The sequence below is a fragment of the Gekko japonicus genome, unplaced genomic scaffold (genome assembly GCF_001447785.1).
Source record: "Gekko japonicus isolate JY-2015 unplaced genomic scaffold, Gekko_japonicus_V1.1 scaffold661, whole genome shotgun sequence".
In the NCBI taxonomy this organism is placed as follows: Eukaryota; Metazoa; Chordata; class Lepidosauria; order Squamata; family Gekkonidae; genus Gekko; species Gekko japonicus.
In genome coordinates this window covers 353,101-374,895 of record NW_015173694.1, presented here as the reverse complement: position 1 = coordinate 374,895, position 21,795 = coordinate 353,101, and the positions used below count along the sequence as shown (strand labels likewise).

The 21,795-nt window shown below is 47.8% G+C and overlaps 1 protein-coding gene across 1 annotated transcript in view; it reads right to left on the bottom strand.

The window, feature by feature from the left end:
• Positions 1 to 204: 204 nt before the first annotated feature.
• The window catches only part of LOC107120467 (ras-related protein Rab-18-B-like), a 22,993-nt gene continuing 1,402 nt past the window's right edge, over positions 205 to 21,795 (bottom strand). Inside the window, exons 3-8 of the mRNA XM_015423173.1 lie at positions 18,425 to 18,486; positions 15,735 to 15,807; positions 13,462 to 13,580; positions 5,126 to 5,192; positions 2,183 to 2,373; positions 205 to 306 (exon numbers count right to left, since the gene is read on the bottom strand). Of these exons, the coding sequence (XP_015278659.1) occupies positions 2,204 to 2,373; positions 5,126 to 5,192; positions 13,462 to 13,580; positions 15,735 to 15,807; positions 18,425 to 18,486 (491 nt within the window). The 3' untranslated portion in view covers positions 205 to 306; positions 2,183 to 2,203. The remainder of the gene's footprint in view (positions 307 to 2,182; positions 2,374 to 5,125; positions 5,193 to 13,461; positions 13,581 to 15,734; positions 15,808 to 18,424; positions 18,487 to 21,795) is intronic.

Genomic DNA, 21,795 nt, shown 5'->3' with positions numbered 1-21,795 from the left:
TTACAAAAAATACAGTAACATCATTGTTGGAACAGACCCAACAAAAACAAACCCCAAAACGAAACCAAAAACCTTTGCCTTAATGCAAACATCAACCAGTTTTAGAGTGCAAAACAAAAAAAGTGCTGAAGTAACTTAAGAGACAGAATTCCAAACTGTAACAATTTGAAAACATACAGATACAGTTGTTTGATTGATACTGACTAGTATATAAGAGAAACCTTAATCAACAAGTTACAGAATAACAGATGGCATATTAGAAAACACCATGAGGGGATCAGGTTGGATTTCACCAGCATTTGTCTCCTGTAAACCAATAGTTAAAAGAATATTAAAGCATGGTAGTATTTGTTTTTAGGCAGGATGTCAAGTTCAGTGAGATATTGGACAGTAGGGAACCAGAGCAACACAAAAGTCAGATGGAATGTGATGACACTTAACACACACACACACACGAGACACCTTGAGCAGGTGTCTGGAAAGGTGGCCTATACATATTCTAAATAAATAATAAACAAACAGTCCCGCTGACAGTGGGATGAAAGTTTTCTGCAAAATTCTCTGTGTTTTTTTTGGCCAGGACACATTCAAATGAAGTCTTCAATCTACCTTTGGCTTTAAGAATGTAGAAAGTTTTGCATGTTTTGGGACTGGAGTTTTGGGAGTTTTTTTGTTTTTTTTGAAAATGACAGCTATTCACACCATCATGAAATAATTAGTGGAGGCATCATACGAAACAAAAAGCAACAACGCAGAACAGATGATGATAAAGGTAAGAAAAAAACCCAACTTCTCTCTCAGATTTGCTTTTGAATGAAAAATGTTTATATGGAGCCCAAAGTTTAGGCCCATCTCCTGCATACGATACACCGGCTGCGGTCACATGCACGAGATAACGCGCGGGGGAAGCGAGGCCATTTACCCCGGAGGAAATTGACCCGCAGTTGTGTGATCACACAGTTCTTTGAAGCTGTGGGCGTAGCCTGCCACTGCGCGATCAGACGCAATCATGGGTGAGTCGGGGGTGTTTTTTTGCCGCTTGTTTTTGATTCGCTTAAACGGAGGATCACTGAATCACGTCTCCACACTGAGGGCTTCCTACGGCAGTATGCGATGATGCACATACTAAGGAGGGGGGAAAAACAATGGCACGGAGTCGGGATGCCTTGATCAGACCATCCCGACGCCATGAGAGCGCGCTGAAGCGATCACACAGGGAAAAGTCCGTCTATGGCCCATCGCAACCCATTTGCTACTGGTCTTTCCCCAATGTCTTTTTACTCCACTTCTGCAGCGGAGCAAAATGGGTTGCCGACGGGTGCAGGGCGCTGGGCAGATGTTTGCATCTGATTGTGCCCTTTAAATCTGCCCGGCATTCATGCCTATGGTGCTGTTAATTGTGTGTGTGACCATTTGTTTTTTCTGTTTAGCTGTTATCAGGTTCTGAGCTACATTTACACTGAGCTACCATTCCTGGGGTAAAATGTTGCCTGTCCTGCTCCTTTAGAACTTAGGGAAGCCAAACCTCTTGCCCTGCTCCTGTGGAAACAGTCTGGAATCTGCACAGGTTTGCAACAAGCCCAGTAGCCTTTTCTGGGGGGGGCTCTTGGCTCGCTAAGTGTGGTGTGTGAAGCATTGTTCTCCAAATTTAACCTAAATTGAGCTTGTGATGTTTGTCTAAAATTTCTCGTTCAGAAAAATGCAGTGACACTGTTCCACACTCAGACGTTGCTCTGGAAAGTGGGATTGCTCCACTTAGGATCTTGTTTTCACTTCATTTATATTCCGTTTTGCTCCCCAATACAGACCCAATGCAGCTTACATCATTCTCCTCTCCTCCATTTTATTCTCACAACAGCCTTGTAAGGTGGGTTAGGCTGAAAGTATGTGACTGGCCCAACGTCACCCAGCAAGCTTTCAGGACACAGTGGGGATTCAAACCTGGGGTCTCCCAGATTATGTCCAGCACTTTAAATGACTAGACCATGCTAGATCTGAGCCAGATCTTCCCAGTCCACTGTAAACAGCCAGTTGGTTATCCATGTTTTCAGTATCCAGGTATGCCCTCATGATGTATACCTGAAACACAAATAGTATAACCGTGTGGGCATTCTTTTAGTAGGGCACTGAAACAGGACACAGACAATGAGGTTGTCTAGGAGGTATGCCAAACCTGAGTTACCTGGCTTGAAGATGGTGTAAATTAAGCCAGAGGACAATATGAACCACAGCCATGTATTTCTTGAAGCATTCTGTCCTCTGCCATTTCGACTCCTTCTCTTCTTACATCCCAAAGTTCTGGAGTCTGCAGGATCCTCACAACAGCCTCCTCGAAGGCACCCTGCACGCCCTCCTTCATTTTAGCGCTGGCTTCTAGGCAGAAACAAACAAGAAGTGCCTTCATTGCTTGGCACAGATTATGAAGCAAGGCATGGTCACTCTGGATGACCCCAGGGTATCCACCAAGCCATCTGTGAACAACTAATAAGGGGAAGAGAGCTGCTTGATTTGCCACTCTACTTCAGTGTCACAAATTAAATCAGAAACATGGACTATGTTAGCAGGGGGAGACACTGGGAATAGAACCAAGCAGTGAGTGAAGGACTGGAAACATGAGTGGCCAGGAGAGGGTGCTACTGTAATGTAATCATGTAAGAATTCCTGCGGGGTGGCCATGATAGTCTGTTGCATCCTGGGGCTATGATGATTTCACTGTTCCTCACAGGGTTTCCCCTTATCTTGTTCTTTGGGGAGCAGCCCCTTTTTCCTTTGTCTTCTTTGTTTTCTCTGGCTGTTCTACCCAGTCATTTGGATGTATATTGTTAGATGCCGACCCTGCCTAGGGAACTGAGGGGAGAGACTAAAATCCTTCTTTTCTTCCTGGTTTGATAATGGCACATGAGAGGCTGATAGTAAATCACAAATAACAAACTTTTAAATTTCACTTTGAGGGGAAATGGTCAGGTAGGAATCAGGTTCAGGACTTATGAGGTAAACAGGCAACAGGAATGAACAATGTTTTATTCCAACATCAATTTATGTGGGAATAAAATTTTGTTAATCTTTAAGGTGCCACTAGGCATCTGTTCATGGGTGATTTACACATTACAGAGTACACAGGTTGGGTCTGGGGACCTCACTTTGTTTCCTATGTAAAGGCCATGCAAGAGTTTCTCAATTCACAGTACCCAATTTGGGTGATGGTTGTGGGGTGTGTGATGTAAAGGCTTCAGTATCTCCCCCGTACATTTTAATAGGAAATGGTCTTGGGTGGGGTGCTATTTGTCCTGTTAGAGAAGCCCAGAAGTGTACTTGACAGGCCAAACGGTGAAACCTGGAGAACCGCTGCAGCAGATGGCACTGTTAGTCTATTTGCCAACACGAAGGCTCAGGTGTACAAATGCAACTGATGAAAAAAGTCTAGCAGCAACTACAGCAATGGTTATGAGTGACAGATATTTCAAACAAAGTACTTATAGTGATTCAAGATCTGTAATGTAAAGTTAGAGCTAGATCCTAAATGGCTATTATTGGAAATACCTTCTTATAAGGATATTGATACACCAAAGCTTAAGCTTATTTCAGCTTTTTTGGCAACGTCATGTTTGTGTATTGCAACAAACTGGAAGAAGGCTAAACCTCCATATTTAATACTGTGGAAGCTTAAAACTTGGGACCTTATGGTTATGGAGAAGATCTCTCTTACGGTTAACCCTGCAGGTTCAAATTCTAAGTTATATCACTTTTGGAGCATGGATGTCTCCTATGAATGAAATGTCATAAAGATGGGGAAACCCCCTCCAAATATAGGTTTTATTTTTCATGACTGTTCAATCTATATTTCCTGAGTGTATTTTATTTGCTTGTTTTAATGAGCATAGGACTGAACATATTGTCAAAAGTTTCTGCTCTGCTACATTTGTTGTGTTTGATTTGATTTTAAGTACGTCGGAATTTGTTTTGTTGTTAAGATTTTTGTCGTTTAAAATACAAAATTATTTTAAAAATGAGTGACAGATATTTAATCGGAAAAAGCATGAATTACAGAAGGAAGGGGAAGTCTGATTGCCTAGAAATTTAAACAGTTGTCTCTTGTACAGGGGGCCTCATTGTGAACTGAATTCTCCAATAGCTATTTGTCAATTAAAGGACTAAAGCTTAGAACCATAAATTAAAATAGGTGTTTTATTTTATTGCTGTCAAGTTGCAGCTGAGTTGTGGCGACTCTTAGTGGCATTTTCAGGGCAAGAGATGTTCAGGGGTGGTTTTCCATTGCCTACCTCCAAGTCATGACCCTGGTATTCCTTGGAAGTCTTCGCATCCAAACACTAGCCAGGGCTGACCCTGCTTAGCTTCCGAGATCTGATAAGATCGGGCTAGCCTGGACTATTCAGGTCAGGGCAGATGTTTTATACTTTCCCCTCTTTTCTTTACCATATTATTCTGAAATAGATCACTGCATATATATAAATATTTCCAGGAAAAAAGCGTGGAAAACAGAAACTTAGGAGGCAGGCTGAGTTTATGCATTTATTTTCCATGAAGGTTTTCTTTAAGAAATCTCAGCAGTTTGTCTGTGCTCATTTCCCCCCCAGTAGAAGTGCTGAGAGACACGTTCTGTCAATAGCTGTTTTAAAAATCCGCAGTGGATGTTCTCCTTCACCACATGGGGGCACATTTGCACAAGCATTAACCACCAATAGGGAGAGAGATGTCTAAACTTACAGTTAGAAATGCATGTTAAAAAGTGAACACAGAAGAGCTTTGTGGGTTTTCTTTTTGAGTGGTCCAAATATCGGGAGGGAAAGGGGGCATATAGAGGAGCAGGGGTATGTATCTGTGTGCGCTCACATGAGAGCAAGCGAGAGAGATCTGCTTGCAGTTACCAGGGATTTTAGAAAATCATTTCCCACAGCTGACAGAGGCTGGCAACCCTACCCAGCCAGTTTCTATGGCAGAGATTCAGGCCCGGGCCTCCCAGACCCTAGTCTGACACTCTAACCCATACACCACACCGGATATAAGGTTGCTGTTAATTGTAAAAAGACAGTTTCCCAAACTACCCTGTTCCAGTATTACAGCCCTGGCAAACCAGCCGACTCAGTCTCAGGTTTCCTCCACCTACCTATGAAAAGCATGGAGTGAGTTCGAGCAAACTGCAAGCCTTCCTTTCGGTCTACCTCACGGTCAGGCTAGGGATAAGGAGAGAAGGCTGTTAGAGCTCGTTGCATTTGCTGAAACCCTCAAGAGACTGGCTGGGGCTGCTTTCTGCAAGAAGCCACGGTGGTTCAGTGCATATGGAGTTCATTGGAACCAGGACCTATGACTGCTGAGGTGGCCTCTGCCGTAAACTGATCATGTAGCCTTGGGCAAGTCTCTGTTTTTTAGATAGGGTTGCCATATCCAGGTTGGGGAACTCCTGGAGATTTGGGGATGGAGCCTGTGGAAGACAGGGACCTCAGTGGGGAGCAATGCCACAGAGTCCACCCTCCAAAGCATCCATTTTCTCCAGGGAATTTGGGGGACTGATCTCTGTAGTCTGGAGATGAGCTGTAATTCTGAGGGTTCCCCAGGTCCCACCTGGAGGTTAGCATTCCTATTTTTGGACTCTGTTGCCTATGTCTAGAATGAGGGAAAAATGGCAAACCTGCCTCCAAAAATTGCTGCACAAATGAACACAGGACTGCAAAGCATTTTACAAACTTGTTAAAAACGCAACAGTTATTTTGATTGGAATAATGATTGGATGCTCCCGCATGCGTTCAAGGTCGGCCCAACCGCTAAGCAAAGCTAGGCCTTCGCCTAGGATGCCAGATGTTGAGGGTTGCCAAAAAGTGAGAGAAGCCTCCTTCACTGCTTCAATGATGGGAACTTTGACTCTCGAAAACTTAATCCCTGAAGCTCTTGTTGGCCTCTAAGTTTCTGCAGGACTCGAATCTAACTGTTCTATTGCACAATACACGAACTTATGGGCACTCAATGAAATTGCTGAGCACTTGGGGTAGAAGGGATAAAAGGAAGTACTTCTTCACCCAAAGAGTGATTAACACATGGAATTCACTGCCACAGAAGGTGGCGGCGGCTACAAGCATGGACAGCTTCAAGCAGAAATTGGATAAACATATGGAACAGAGGTCCATCAGTGGCTATTAGCCACAAGGTATAGGTAGGAACTCTGGAGCAAGTGATGCTCTGTATTCTTGGTGGTTGGGGGGGAGGCAACAGTGGGAGGGCTTCTAGTGTCCTGGCCCCACTGGTGGACCTCCTGATGGCATGTGGTATTTTTGGCCGCTGTGTGACAGAGCGTTGGACTGGATGGGCCATTGGCCTGATCCAGCATTGGCTTCTCTTATGTTCCTATGTAGACCAACACGGCTGCCCTTCGAAACTATTGAAAATAACTGTCTGTTAGATTCTCTGGCCTCCTGTAGTTCCCATGATGGAACACGGAGGCCCTTTAAAGAGCTTTGTTTAATTTTTCATTTTACACTGAAGAATGATCAGTAAGTAAAACTTTTCTCTCTATGGATACCTACTCCGTCCAGTACCAGAGGAAGCTTGTTGTTGTTGCCATCAAGTCACAGCCAACCTATAGCGGCTCCGACTGGGGTTTTCAAGGCAAGAGGCTTCATAGCTGATTGGCCATTGCCTGCCTCTGTGTGGCAACCCTGGTGTTCCTTGGAGGCCTCCCATCCAAATACTATCTAGGGCCGACCTTGCTTACCTTCCGAGACCTGAAGATCGGGCTAGCCTGGGCTATCCAGGTCAGGGGCCAGAGGCAGTGTGTCTCTTTAAATCAGTTGCTGAGGAGCACAGGCAGGATAATCCTGTTGCAGTCCTCCTGCTTGTGGGTTTCCTAGAGGTAGCTGGTTGGCCACTGCCTGAACAGAAGGCTGGACTTGACGAGCCTTTGGTCTGATCCAGAATGGCTCTTCGTATGCTTATTGACTGGGGGTGTCAAAGTCATTGTTTGACTGGGGTGCCAAAGTGACCATGGGCAGACCCTCTGTGCTCTGGCTTTGTTGGAGGTTGAAGAGGGTTGGAAACAAAAGAAAACCTGGCTTGGGGGGAGGGGGCTTTTATGTTCCTGGATAAACAACGGCAGGTGATCATCCCTGAGAAGTGCCAGATTCACAGTTTGAAAGGGAAAGACGGTAGTCCATGAATCACCAACAAACAGCCTGGAATTCATCACGTGGGCTCACCAGGGACTGCTCTCTCGAGGCAGCTGAAACAAGAGCTTCAGGATCTTATTGGTGTGAATATCCCACAGGGATCATGGAGGGAAGGAGGAACGGAAACCTTTCTGACTTTCCCTCTCTCCTTCCTGCCTACTCGAATCTATTCTGGGCACATCACATGTATCTTTGACTTTCTGCACTGAAGCTGCTGGAAACTGGCATGTGCAGATGGTGGGGCAATATTTTAAGCCTCCTGAATTGAGGGTCTTGCTGGTTGCCTTGTGTGGGGTCAGGAAGGAATCTGACCACCGGTCAGAAAGTTAGTAATGAATAATCCCAGGTGGTTTCATTCTGGCATCCAGCTTTCCTTGGCCTGCATAACAACTCTGCAAGGCAAAATTCTGTTGCCTCCTCTTGTTTATTCTGTTTTTTTGGTTTGTTCTCCAAACAAAACACCAATTAACACAATATAGAGCACACAGGTTGCATCTGGGGTCCTCAGCCCAGTAGATGTCCCTGTCTGTTGCCTGTGGCCCCACTAAGGGCTGGTGGGGGATTTTTTTTTTAAAGTGACATCACCAGGGGTCACTTCGCAGAAAAAAGAGGTGCAGGCGCTCATTAGCATAACTCATTAGCATAACTTATTTGCATATGCCACACCCCCTGACATCACTGGAAGTGTGTCAGAAGGCAACACCCACCGCTCAGGCTCCACTGGACTGTTTTGGATTGCTAGCTATGGGGGGGGGGAGCGCAGATCTGCCCTCACAGAGGAGGGAGAGCTTGTTCCTGAAGGCGGGCAGAGCGGGGGCTCTGTAACTTACCTGGCTGCTTCTTGCTCCTCATGGCCCGACTGAAGGCTGCTGGGAGCAGGAGGTGGGGCTTGTTGCATGTGCCCGCCCCCTGGACTCCTTACTGCCAGAGCTCCGCTCCTGTGTGCTCCCGCAGGAAATGACCCCTGGACATCACTTCTGGCAAATACCTGGAAGTGACATCACATCACCAGAATACCACTGGTGTGATGCTCTAGGATTTGGACAAAACTGTCGTAATCATAGATCATTGCACTGATGTCACACCAGTGTGATGTCACTTCTGGGTATTTGTGGGACGTGACATAATGTCATTTCCCCTGTCCCCATCCCTGCCCCTCCCTCTCCCTCTGGTTGTTACCCAATGGCTAGCAACCCTAGTCCTCTATTCCTGTACGAGGGGTGCCCAATTTGGATTGGGACAGGGGTGCACGTGGAGAAAGGCCTTCAACCTTCCAACCTGTTTTCCCAACCTGAAGCAATCCGGGCATGAGGTAGATTCCTCAATGGGCCAAATAGCCCTCCCAGAACACTTTAGGTTAGGAAAATGGTGTGTGTGTGTGTGTGGGATGCTGAACCCTACTCTATTTGCACCCCAGTCATGTTCTGGATTGGGCACCCCTCATGAAGAAGAAGAGTTGGATTTATACCTCACCCTTCACTCGGAGTCTCAGAATGACTTACAATCTCCTTCCCTTCCTCTCCCCACAACAGACACCCTATGAGATAGGTGGGGCTGAGAGAGCTCTGAGAGAACTGCTCTTGAGAGAACTGCTCTGAGAGAACTGTGACTGACCCAAGGTCACCCAGCTGGCTGCATGTGGAGAAGTGGTGAATCAAACCTAGTTCTCCAGATTAGAGTTCACCGCTCTTAACCACTACACCAAACTGGAGAACTTACAACTTACTCCTAGGGTTGCCAGCTCTGAGTTGGAAAATAACTGGAGATTTTTGGGGGTGGAGCCAGGGGAGGGGTTTGGGAAGGAGAGGGACCTCAGCAGGGCATTATGCAATAGAATCCACCCTCCAAACCAGCCATTTTCTTCAGGGGAACTGATCGTGGTTGTCTGGAGATCAATTGTAATAGCAGGAGATCTCCAGGTGCCACCTGGAGGATGGCAACCCTACTCACTCCTGACAGTTCCACAGGGTGGAACCCCCTTAGGGTTGCCAGCTCTGGGTGGGGAAATACCTGGAGTATTTGGGGGTGGAACTTGGGGGCTGCAGGGTTTGGGGAGGAGAGGGAATTCAGCAGGGTACAATGCCATAGAGGCGGCCCAGAGCAGCCATTTTCTCCAGAGGAACTCATCTGTATTGCCTGGAGATCAATTCTCATAGAGGCAAATCACCCAGCCCCACCTGGAGGTTGGTAACCCTAGAACCCAAAATCTGTATGTGTGAAAAAGAATTCCCTCATTCAGAACAAAGTAAAGGAATTTGAAAGGCTACTGAAAGATGGTCACAAGGCCTAGGCCTCCCACTTGCCCCTGTGGACTCCTTTCTTCATCAGGATGGGAGACTTTGGGATCCACACCACAAATACACCAGGGATCTCCAAAAAGCAAAGCAAAACAAACCCACCTAGCCATGGAAATCAAGGGATTAAGAAAAGGAGGCCCCTGGCTTTAGAGACAGACGGAAGAGATTGCCCATAAAAGATAGAGAGGGTGGCTGATGGAGAGATACGGCCTCCAGAGTCGATGCATGGAAGCAGCTGGAACTGGGGATGAGGCAGGGAGCAGGAATCCACAGGCAGGCTGAGACAGGACTCCTGACTGTTAGGAAGCAGGGACGAGGGAGGGGGAAGGGCAGCCCAGCCTCTGAATCCGTGAGCTGAAGCTGCATGGGGCGCAGCGAGGACTTGTTCAGGCGGACTGCTCTCTGCAGCTAGCCCACCACGGGCAGAAAGCAGCCTGGGTGAACTGTCAGCGGACAGCACCAGGGGCACCCAATGCAAATCACTCCGGGAGCCAAATGTCACCAATTCAAGGGGGCGCTGCACTGCCTCGTGGACACCTGGAAAGTGCCCCCCCCCCCCCCCCGGGTTACAGTGTTAATTCATTCCTCAACAGCCTGGCTGCGGCATTCTGCACCGGCTGCAGCTTCCCAATTTGCGACAAGGGCAGCCCCATGTAGAAAGTGTTACAGTAGTCTAGTCTTGAGGTGACCTTTGCATGGCTCACTGTGGCCAGGTCGTTGCAGTCAAGGAAGGGAGCCAACTGCCCAACCAGCCGACGATGGTGAAAGGCCGATTTAGCAGTGGCTGCTACCTGGGCCTCCATTGTTAAAGAGGGTTAGATTATCGTAGGGCAGTATGTGTGGTATAGCCAGGAGATCCTAAGATTGTCTGGCAGGCAGAAGTTCTAGCTCGTTTTATTTATTTATTTATTTCATTTGATTCATGTCCCGCCCTCCCCCACAAGCGGGCTCGGGGTGGGTCACAACATTTCATTAAACATTTCATTAAGTAAACAGGAAAGGATTAAAATGTAAGATATGAAACGTAAAATATAAAACCAAATTTAAATCCAATCAGAGGGATGACAAGTATTCAAGGCAGTTCATAGTGCCCCCTGCACACTGCTAACATAGGTGGTAGTTAATAGCAACCAGTTTCCCGAGGATCCTCTGTTGACCTCTATTAGGCAGGGCAATTGTAACGGGCACTAAGCACTGCGAGCAGTGTGAGCAGGGGAAATCCGCCGCCTCACTAGGTGAGGCGAGCTCGACTCGTTTTTAAGGCAAGAGACATTTCAGAGGTGGTTTGCCATTGCTTGCCTCTGCGTCATAACCCTGGTATTCCTTTGAAGGTGCCCTTCTAAATACTGGCCGGGGCCGACCCTGCTTAGCTTCCGAGGTCTGACAAGATCGAGCTAGCCTGGGCTATCCAGGTCAGGGCTATTCTAACCACTACACCACATTCGCTCTCAGTGCTGGCTTTGGGGACCAACAGTATGACTTAGCATAAGACAGGCTTATCTGGTCTCTCCCTGAAGCCCCTCTCCCCTCCAGAGCACTCTCTCTTTTCTTTCTGGCACCCCTCAGCATGCATGGATTTCTTCCACGTCAGCCCCATTGCGCTTCCTCAGACATCCTCGTTTCTTTGGTTTCCCTGCTCACAGGACTCCCTGCAGTCCCATTTATCAGATACCTCATCTATGCTACTTAGAACACTTCTACTATACCCTTCCTCCAAGGAAAGAGCAAGACTCCAGTAGCACCTTAAAGACAAACAAAATATGTGGCTGGGTATGAGCTTTTGTGAGTCACTACTTGCTTCCCCAAGGAGTTCAGGGTGGTGAACATTGTTCTCCTGTTCCCATGTTAACCTCCCAACCAGTGCTCCCTCTAAGCTGTGGAGTCTTGTGAGCAAAAATTCTACTTTGTGAGCTACTTGCATTAAAGTTGTGAGCGAGCGAGTCGGCTCCTGCATAAAATCAGTTTGCTCTGGAGCCATCCTTCCTGAGCTAGGACAAAAATCTGTGAACTGGAGGCTAAAAAACTGTGAGCTAGCTCACACTAACTCAGTTTAGAGGGAACACTGCTCCCAATTACCCTGTATGGTAGGTGAGGCTGAGAGAAAGAGACTGGCCTCAGGCCAGCCGACAAATTTCATGGCAGTGCAGAGATTTGAAACCAGCTCTCTCAGATCCTAGTCCAACCACGATGCCATGCTGCCCCACCCGTTTCTTTCTCTCTGAATCCCAGGCTACTCTCCTCTCGCTGTACTATCCCAGATCTTGCTCAGTCCTCACCTGGTACTCCCTCCTCCTCCCTGCCTTTTTTCCTGTTCTCCCACCCCAAAGATCCCTCTGCACCTAGATTCCTTGGGAATTTTCCTCCTGGGGAGTTGGAGCCCCATCTGTCATCCCAGAAGAAAGGCCAGATTCTCCCAGCAGTACTAGTCAAGCTGGGGAAAGGGGGAACGCTGGATGGTGTCAAAAAGTCCCCGTGGGTAGGAATGTGCATTCGGTTCGTCCGAACCGAATGCACCCCTGAAAATGGCCCATTTGGACCCCTTTCGGGCTGCTGCAGGCCGATTCAGATTCTCTGATCTGAATCGGCTTGCCTCCGAATTGCCGCCGAATTTCGGCGGCAATTCGGCCGCATTGTATCCTATGGGACATTGAAGTCAATGGCGAAAACATAGGGTATATTTTGGGGGCTAGAGGGGAGGGGGTTGGAGGGAGAGGCTCCAAACTTACCGGTTGGCTGATGGAGCCTCTCCCCAAAATAACAACCAAGTTTCAAGAACATTGGACCAGGGGGTCCAATTTTACGGGCCCCAAACAGGTTGCCCCATCCCCTCCATTGTTCTCTATGGTGGGACTTCAATGGCCCAATGACTTCAATGGCCCATAGGATATAATGGGGCTGAAACTGACATTTGGCTGGCCAAAAGACTCCACATGCAGGAGTCTTTATGCCAGCTGAAATTGATTCTGCCCGATTCAGCCGAATCCGAATCGGGCCAATTTTTTTTTTTTTGCACACCCCTACCTGCGGGATCAGACATCTGGTTTGTTTACTGCCATCCACGCTTAACGGAGGCCTATGGTAGACCTGGCTCAGACTTGTCAGTTTCACACCACTGGGATATTTGCTTTGCGAGGTCATTGTGAACCTTGGGAATAGTAAGATGTTCTGTGATCACTAGTCAACAGGATAAATGATGTAAAGAAGGAAAGGTGAATGAGGGACCCATCTGCAGCTGTGAAATCCAGATTTTTTGTGTTGTCGGCGTGCAGTGTACAGTTTTTAGAGGACCGTTCCCTAATTTTGTAAACCAATTTTATTAATTGTGGGCTACATGTTTGATACTGCTCTTATCACATTTTTGCTGTAGCCCACCTTAAGTCTCAGAAAGAAGTAGAAACAATGTGAGTAAACAAAGACGCCGGCTGTAGGTTGCCTCCTATCTGTTCACACATTACAGAGTACACGGGTCAGGTCTGGGATCCCCACCCTCTTTAGCTGCGGGTTCTTCTCAATTCCCACAAACTGGACACTTTTGCACATGGAAACTGAGGAGAACCTGCAACTCATGTCTGCAACACCGTTTGGGGAAGCCCACACTGAATGTGTGCACTCTGTTAGGTGACAGTCTGTGCTAGGAGAAGGAATCACACTGTCTCTGCCCTTTTGGTGTAGTGGTTAAGTGCGCGGACTCTAATCTGGGAGAACCGGGTTTGATTCCTCACTCTTCCACTTGCACCTGGCTGGATGACCTTGGGCAAGCCATAGTTCTGATAAGAGCTGTTCTTGAAAAAGAGCAGTTTCTGTCAAGAGCTCTCTCAGCCCCATCAACCTCATACAGGGTGTCTGTTGTGAGGAGGGGAAGGGAAAGGAGTTTGTAAGCCGCTCTGAGACACCTTTGGGTAGTGATGGGCGGGGTATAAATCCAGTCTCTTCTTCTTCTTTTGCTAGTCTGTGACCCAACCCCAACTGGGTGACTGTCCCCTACCAACCTTGTCAATTTTGTTGCCCACCAGCATCTTCACAACGTTCTGCTTTGTGGTATACATCTCCAGCTCCCGTAGCCAGCTCTCCAACCCCACAAAAGTCTCCCTTCTGGTAACGTCGTAAACTGGTCAGGAGAAAGAGATACACACAAACACACATGAAAACCTTCTTTTGGATCACACTGAAGCATTCCAGTAGGAACAGAAGTGGGAAGGGGGGGTCACTTCAACAGACATGACTCCATCTTGCTATGCTGGAGGTGTTCCTCACCACATCTTAGGGCCTAGGATCCTGATGCTAGCTCTTAGGAAGCCCTGAGTGAGTATTTGGGAGAGCGCTAGGAGTCACTGCAGAACAGAGTTGCCAGTTTCCCACCTGTTCACGCAGTTGTGTGCTTTCAGGCAACCAGGAGAGGGATGACGGTACAGACATGGTAATACCACTTCTGGTCACTGTATCCTTGACACTCTAGGAATTCTCTGAATCTCTATAGTCTTTAACATAGAAACTGGGGGAATTCCTAGAGCATTGCTTACATGGTGACATCACGTCCAAGAGATCACCTGAAAGTGACATTGCTGTGTCAGCGACACTCCTCCTCCCCACTCTCTATCCCCCCCCCCAAATGTCTGAGGGGTTGCTGGCACAAGGACCGGCAACCCTACTGCAGAAGTTGCCCCAAGTGGTTGGTGTGTCACTTCATATATTGCTCTGAGGTACAATTCCCAACCTTATTGAACCTGTTGGCACTTTTGAGAGTTTGAGAGTGGGTAACGGGTGGCACTGAAAAATGGCTGCCATGGGAGGTGAGATCAGCAACAACGTGGCACAAAATGTCGGCAGGTTCCCAGCTAAGTAGACACTATGGTGAGGCTGCCCAGGCTCTCCTGAAGCACTTTCTGCTGCAGTGAGGTAGAGGAAAGCCAGGAATGGCTCTTTGCTTTGGGGAATAAGCAAGTGGACACCTGGGAACTCATCGATGAGTACCATGGCACCTACGAGTACCCCACTGGGAATCACTGCTCTGAGGCCTCAGGCCCGTAGCCAGGATTTTGTAATTCAGGGGGCCTTTAAATAAGTCAGGGGGGCACTGACATCACAAAATAAAGAATTAAATTATAATTAATTTTAAGAACTCACACTTGCCAGCAGTGTTTCCTCTAAGCTGAGTTAGTGTGAGCTAGCTCACAGTTTTTTAGCCTCCAGCTCACACATTTTTTGTCTTGGCTCAGGAAGGATGGCTCCAGAGCAAGCTGATTTATGCAGCAGCCAAATGGCTCACTCACAACTTTAATGCCAGTAGCTCACAAAGTAGAATTTTTGCTCACGAGACTCCACAGCTTAGAGGGAGCATTGCTCGCCAGTTGGAGCAGACAGCCACCCTGAGCCCGTTCGTGGGGAGGAGAGGGAGCATTGCTCGCCAGTTGGAGCAGACAGCCGCCCTGAGCCCATTCGTGGGGAGGGTGGGGGTATAAATTGAATGAATGAATGAATGAACAAACCCTGCAGCCCATTCACGCCATGGCTCATCAACATCATCATGTGGTCTGCCATGGTAACCCAGGCACCAAGGAGGCCTGGGGGCTAGATGGAAGTTGTGGGGCCTTGGCAGGAAGTCTGGTGGTGGCCCCCAAAATGCCCTATTATAGCTAGCTGCACTTCTGATGTGGTAGTAATACATTTTTCTGAGTATTCAAAGAACAGTATTTTGTACCTGGGGGAAAAAATCCTTCTTCCAACCAGAGCTTCCAGGACCCTTGTAAATGCAGGACGGAAAAAGAATGTTGTGAACTTCACAGGCTCTGCCTGGATGTAATTAGCATTTGGCAGCACAACTCAAACCTTTTTGGGCTGAACCCTTTTAACGGGTGTGTGCGCGTGTGTGCATGTCTTTTTTAAAGAGCAAACATTGCAAAAGAAAAAAAAAGGTTAACATATAATCAGGGGCTGAGTTTGTGTGGGAAAAGGCTCTGCAGGACTGAAAGTCGATTTGCTTAACCCGACATCAAATGGAAAGGCCTACAAAGCCGAGCTAAAGGGGCTTCAGCATTTTCACTTTAAACCCTTTCAAGAAACTGACATCCTTTGCAGAGAGGAACAACCACCAGCCATCACCCTATTGGCGTGGGAGTGAAGCAGCATTAATTGTTGTTCTAACTCCGTCACCGCCAGCCATCCCCTTAGAGGAAGAGGAAAGAAATTATTTCATTGACTTCTCCTTTAATGGGTTCGACTTCAAAGTTGTGCTAATTACAGGCCTAGGATGTCTGCCACCTACCTAAAATTACACCTTGAGCACCGCGGTAATAACTGGGAGTCAACGTTCGAAACCGCTCTTGCCCTGCTGTGTCCTGCAAAAGGAGGAGGGGGACAAAACAGGCAATGAGGATAAAAAGGGAGGTTGAAAAATCTGCATCACGAACGTTCAAACAAGTTCAAGGTCGCAAAGACCTGAGCCCTTTTTGTACAGGGTGTTCCTCTGCAGGGACTTTCTCAAGCTCTAGATTTGGGGTGACGGTCAATCTGGGCAATGTCGTGGAGATGGATGGGGGCTAAGGCTGCCAACCTCCTGGTGGCACCTGGAGACCTCCTGTTATTGCACTTTATTTCCGGGTGACAGAAATCAGTTCCCCTGGAGAAAACGGCTGCTTTGGAAGGTGGCCTCTGTGGATTTATACCCTGCTGAGGTTTCTTCTCTCCCAATTTATGCCCTCCCCAGGCTCCGCCACCCAAATCTCCAGGTATCTTCGAACCCAAAACTGGCAACCCTAATGAGGGCTCATCCACACTATCAGCAAATGTGCATCCCCACTGGGTTTTGACCAGCTTGGCATGGGAGGCCCAACGTCTAAATCTTTAACAAATAAAATAAAGTATAATATAATTAAATAAGAACATAAGAAGAGGCCTGCTGGATCACAGCACTGGTCCGTCCAGTCTGGAACCCTGTTTCACACATTGGACAACCAATTAGTATGCTGAACAGAGTATGTTTTATAAATATTTAAAACCGTCTCTTTTAGAATAGCTTTGCTCCAGTTTTGTGAATTGCAGCAATTTTAATCATCACTTATATAGAATTCTAATGTTCAAAGTGCTTCATATATTTAATCTTGATGGTAAACAGGAGTCTAGTGGCACTCTAGAATTCCTCAAGAGCGTAAGAGCCCTGCTGGATCAGACCAGCAGTCCATCTACTTCAGCACCCTCTTTCACACAGAGGCCTACAAGTTGCCCTGGAAGGCCAACAAACAGGGCAGAGAAGCCCTAATATTGTCTCCTAGCACCGGTATTCAGAGGCTTACTGAAGGTTCCCTTTAGGTTCCATTGATGGACCTACCCATAAATTTGTCTAATCCTCCTTTAAAGCCATCTATGCTTGTTGCCATCACTACATCCACTGGTTTAGGTAGTAGCTGCAGGGGAAAGGGTTCTGTGTTACCAGTCACTTTCCTTCACAGGCAGTATCACAAAACTGCCCACAGCTCTGGTACAGCTACTTCCCCTGCCTTCCCCTGGCTCATCCGGGAGTCCCATGGCTGCGGGGAGCCCGGGCAAACTGGCCCTTGGACAGGCCAGGGAAGGCATGCCCCCCCCCTGGCTGGTCCACCTTGGAGTTGCGGAGGGGGGAATCGCTCTCCAGGCCTTCCCTCTGTAGCCACGCATGAGGAGGTTTTGGCTGTAGTGGGCGTGGCCAACTCTGAAGCCAGCTGGAACTCCATTCCTGTGTGTTGCTGCCCCAAAATAGCCCTGCCTATGAGAAGAATCCCATTCTCCCAAGAGTACAACATGTAGCCCAGTCTGCATTGGGAAAATGCAGTATTCCTACAAGAGGAATGTCTGATTTGTGCATGGATGGGTAACAGCTGCAAGTTTAGACCACCCAATGGGTTGGAGCTAACCCTAATATGGGTTGTAACAAACTTGCTCTTTGTCACAGAATGGTCAGAGGAGGTTTTGGCCTTTTCAAATCACTTATTGCTTTGAGTTTGCAATTTTTTATTTGATTACCAGTAAGTAAAAAAAAAGATTTTATCTAAAACTATACGGCTGGGTCAAACCAGTTTTTCTGCAGGCGAAAAAGGGGTCCCTTTTGACGACACAAAAAAGTTGTTCTGGGGATCATGAGATGTGCATGGACAAAAGCCATTTGGGTAGGGATGGGCGCAAACTGGGAAAATGCGGTTTGGTTTGTGCCATGCCCGGTTCGCAAATTACGAACCGTCACAAACTTTGGGGGGTTAAATAAACCAGTTTGGTTTGTGACTTGGTAGACACCCCCCCCCCCGGACATGCTAGAGACACTAAACTCTCTGAGGATCTCTGGCTGACTCTCCTCTACCTACTGTCCAGGTTTGGTGAGGATTGGATTTACGGGGTCCAAGTTATGCCCCCCCAAAGAAGGTTCCCCCAGGAAAGTGATTTCTGGGGCTTTCTGGGGAAAGTGCTTTCTGTCATTAACAGGCGGTCATTTTGACAGGTGCAGGCTCAGGAGGTTCAGGATCCCATGCAAGCTAGAGACATCAAAGTCGCTGGGGACATCCCCCAGATGCTCCTCTACATGCCCCACAAGTTCCACCCTCCCATTGCTTTGAAGTTTTGTAAACATTTAGACTGAGTGGAGACTGTCTGGAAATGTATCCATTCACAAACCCACCATGAACAGCTGGGAAGGTCTTGGAAAGTTTGTGCTGGTTGACTTGCTACAAACTTCACTTTGTGAACCATGAACTGCCCAAAATTTGACACTAACTTTAATTTGTGAGTCAATTTGCGCCCATCCCTACATTTGGGATGGGGGCTGTATTAAGGAGGGGGACTGGCTGAGATTGAGGGGGAAAGCTGGCTGGATCCAACCCAAAGGTGGAATAAAGGGTGCCCCCTCTTTAGCTGCCTTTGATTTTTTTTCACCAACCAGGAGACAGATCAGCATCCCAGTTTGTTACAGGAACTCTAGATGTTGCTTACCCATATTGCCAACTGCAGAGGAAGGTCCCCAACGACCATCTTCTTCACTTTAAAATCAACACCTGGCAAGTGAAGAGACAGAGGTGTCAGAAGGCTGAAGGCTAAGGAAACAGATGAAACTTTTCTCACCTCTGTTCTGAGAGAGCAGTTGTGAAAGATCCAAGAAAATCGAGTTTGCAGGTCTAATTTAAATGTCAAGTTTTTACCTATCATAGGATTGCCACCTCTGGATTGGGAAACACATGGAGATTTTGGGGGTGGAGCCTAGGGATGGTGGGATTTGGGGAGGGGAGGGAATAATGCCATCGTATCTGCCTTCCAAAGCAGCCATTTTCTCTAGAGGGACTGATCATGGTCATCTGGCGATAGGGATGTCAACCTCCAGGTGGGACCTGGGGATCTCCTGGAATTACATCTTATCTCCAGACTACAGAAATCAGTTCCCCTGGAGAAAAGGGATGCTGTGGAGGGTAGACTCTATGGCATTGTACTCCACTGAGGGCCTTGCCCTCCCCAGGCTCCATCCATATTCTGATACTGAATTGATATAAGGTAAAGGTTTCCCCTGCTTGAAAGCCAGTCGAATCTGACTCTAGGGTGTGGTGCACATCTCCATTTCCAAGCCAAAGAGCCAGCGCTGTCCGAAGACATTTCCGTGGTCAGGTGGCCGGCATGACTAGACGCCAAGGCACACGGAACGCTGTTACCTTCCCACCGAAGCGGTACCTATTTATCTACTTGCAATTTCTTGCTTTCGAATTGCTAGGTTGGCAGCAGCTGGGACCAGAGACGGGAGCTCACTCCATCATGGGGCACTCGGGTCTTGAACTGCTGAACTACTGACCTTCTGGTCTGCAGTTCAGCATCTTAACCACTGAGCCACCGCAGCCCCTTTATAAGTAATTACTCCCCCCCAAAGACCAAATAATTGGACAGACCCAAAGTATATACTTAAGAGCTATGTCATGTGAATTACAGTGCCAGCAATTAGACACTTTACTTTGTCCTTTACTAAAACAGCACTGTAGTGTCCAATATACCCTAAATATAATTTTTCCTCAATAAGTCACAGCTTGAGGACCATAGAAAAAACTGAAATGAAGTTTAGGGCCATATCAAGGCTCATAGCCGCAGTGGGGCATTTAGGGACGGTGCCCCCTCGCTCATGGCCCATGCCCCACAACTCCTGCTGTGGGAGTTGTGCCAGCAGGTAAGGAAAGACCCTTCTCTTCTTTGCCTGCCTGCCAGTGGGATCTCTCTCTCTCTATCCCCTGCTCCCCCACTTTCTCAATGCCCCACCACCCAAAATTTTCTGCCTGCGCCCCCGGGTCATATCCCATTGTGTTGGCTAAATAGGCTTGATCTAGCTCCTTTATTCCATTCATTCCTGAGATTTTGCATTTCATATTTATTCATCAACATCAAATATTCATAAACAAATATTGTAGGCTGTGTTTCCTGCATTCATTCAGTGAGAGTTTTAGCCATTCTGACTTAACAAACACCTCAAGCAGTCAGATGGCGGCAGTAATATATTTACAGGCACTACCAAGGCAATGCACGATTGGAGAGGTACTCTGCAGAATCTCCTGCTAGGGTGCACACGATGCTCAGGGAAGTACCATAGGCGAGGCTGATCCTCGCCCAAGACCTCGTTTACCCGCCGGCGCCGAAGGAAGGACCCATGGTGTGCCGCCGGCGCATCTGATCGTGTAATCGCGGATCAAACTGCGCCGGGGCAATTAGCCACGCCTCACCCCCGCAATATCCGGCCCATGTGGCTGGGGCCTTGATTGATTTATGAATGAAAAAATATATACCTTCCCTATCTCATAGCTGGGCCCCTGACCTGGATGGCCCAGGCTAGCCCAGTCCCATCAGATCTTGGAAGCTAAGCAGAGTCAACCCTGGTTAGGACCTGGAGAGGAGACCACCAAGGAAGTCCAGGGTTGCTGCGCAGCGGCAGGCAATGGCAAACCACCTTTGTGTGCCTCTTGCCTTGAAAACCCTATGGATTCACCATAAGTTTGCCACAGCTTTCCACCACCACCCCATAGTTCAAGGCAGCTTACAAGCTCAAATTTTGAAAGCGTATGCATTCCTATCAAACCTGACATAATGCCTCCCCCCTAAAAATGCCTATACCCCATTAAAAGTCCCTAGCCATCAAACTGCTCTTGCAGTGCCCCTAAATACCCCTAAAGACAGTGCCCCACTGCACCTGCTCTGCCGTCCTGTTCCACAGGGTTGGAGCAATGATGGAAAAAGGTTGGTCTCTAGTTGATGCCCTGCAGGCTACCTTAAGCGGAGGGACAACTTGCATGTGAGGCGGCAACAGGGGTCATTTCGTAGAAAAAGAGGTGCAGGAGCTCATTAGCACAACTTATTAGCATAACTTATTTGCATATGCCACACCCCCTGACATCACCGGAAGTGTGTCTGAAGGCAACACCCACCGCTCGGGCTCCACTGGACTGTTTGGATTGCTAGCTATGGGGGGGGGGATGTGCAGATCTGCCCTCGCAGAGGAGGGAGAGCTTGTACCTGAATAAAACCTGGTCTTAAAGGTGCCACTGGACTGTTTTGGATTGCTAGCTATGGGGGGGGGACGCACAGATCTGCCCTCACAGAGGAGGGAGAGCTTGTACCTGAAGGCAGGCCGGGGGGGGGGCTCTGCAACTTACCTGGCTGCCTCTTGCTCCTCGTGGCCCAACTGAGGGCTGCTGGGAACAGGGGGTGGGGCTTGTTGCATAGAGCCCCTGGGCTCCTTACTGCCGGAGCTCCGCTCCTGTGCGCTCCCGCAAGAAATGACCCCTGGGTGGCAACCTGAAGACCACAACTGGTGCATAGGGGACATACAGGAAGAGACGGTCCTTTGAATTGTAAAGCACAGGAGGGGCTATGCATGGATTCAGAAAGCCAAAACGTTTCAAACTGCCTTTGTGTTTTTCACACATCAGAAACCTGATAATCAGGCATTCATTATTCCGCCTACTTCTGTGTTCTTCACACATGCAGTGCTCAAAAGCGCTGTAAAGCAGCATGTGTGAATCTGGCCGCAGCTGGCACACCAGTTAAGAATTAACTACTGCTTTTTGGTTGTAATAACTGGAGAAAGGGGAGATTATCCCTCAAAGTTTGGCTTGAGCTGAATATAGGAGAGCTTCTTGAATCACTAGCAAAACCTCGGGATATTAAAAAACAACAGAAGCCAGATAAATGTTGATTAGGGACAAAAGCTAAAACCATTTCAAACAAAGAACATTGGATTCACTATCTAGTCAATGGAAAGAAGCTGCAGTTAAGAAGAACTGCGGGTCTTGATGGGCGAAGGGAGTCATCTGCAGAATAGCTCCTAGGTATCAGAGTGC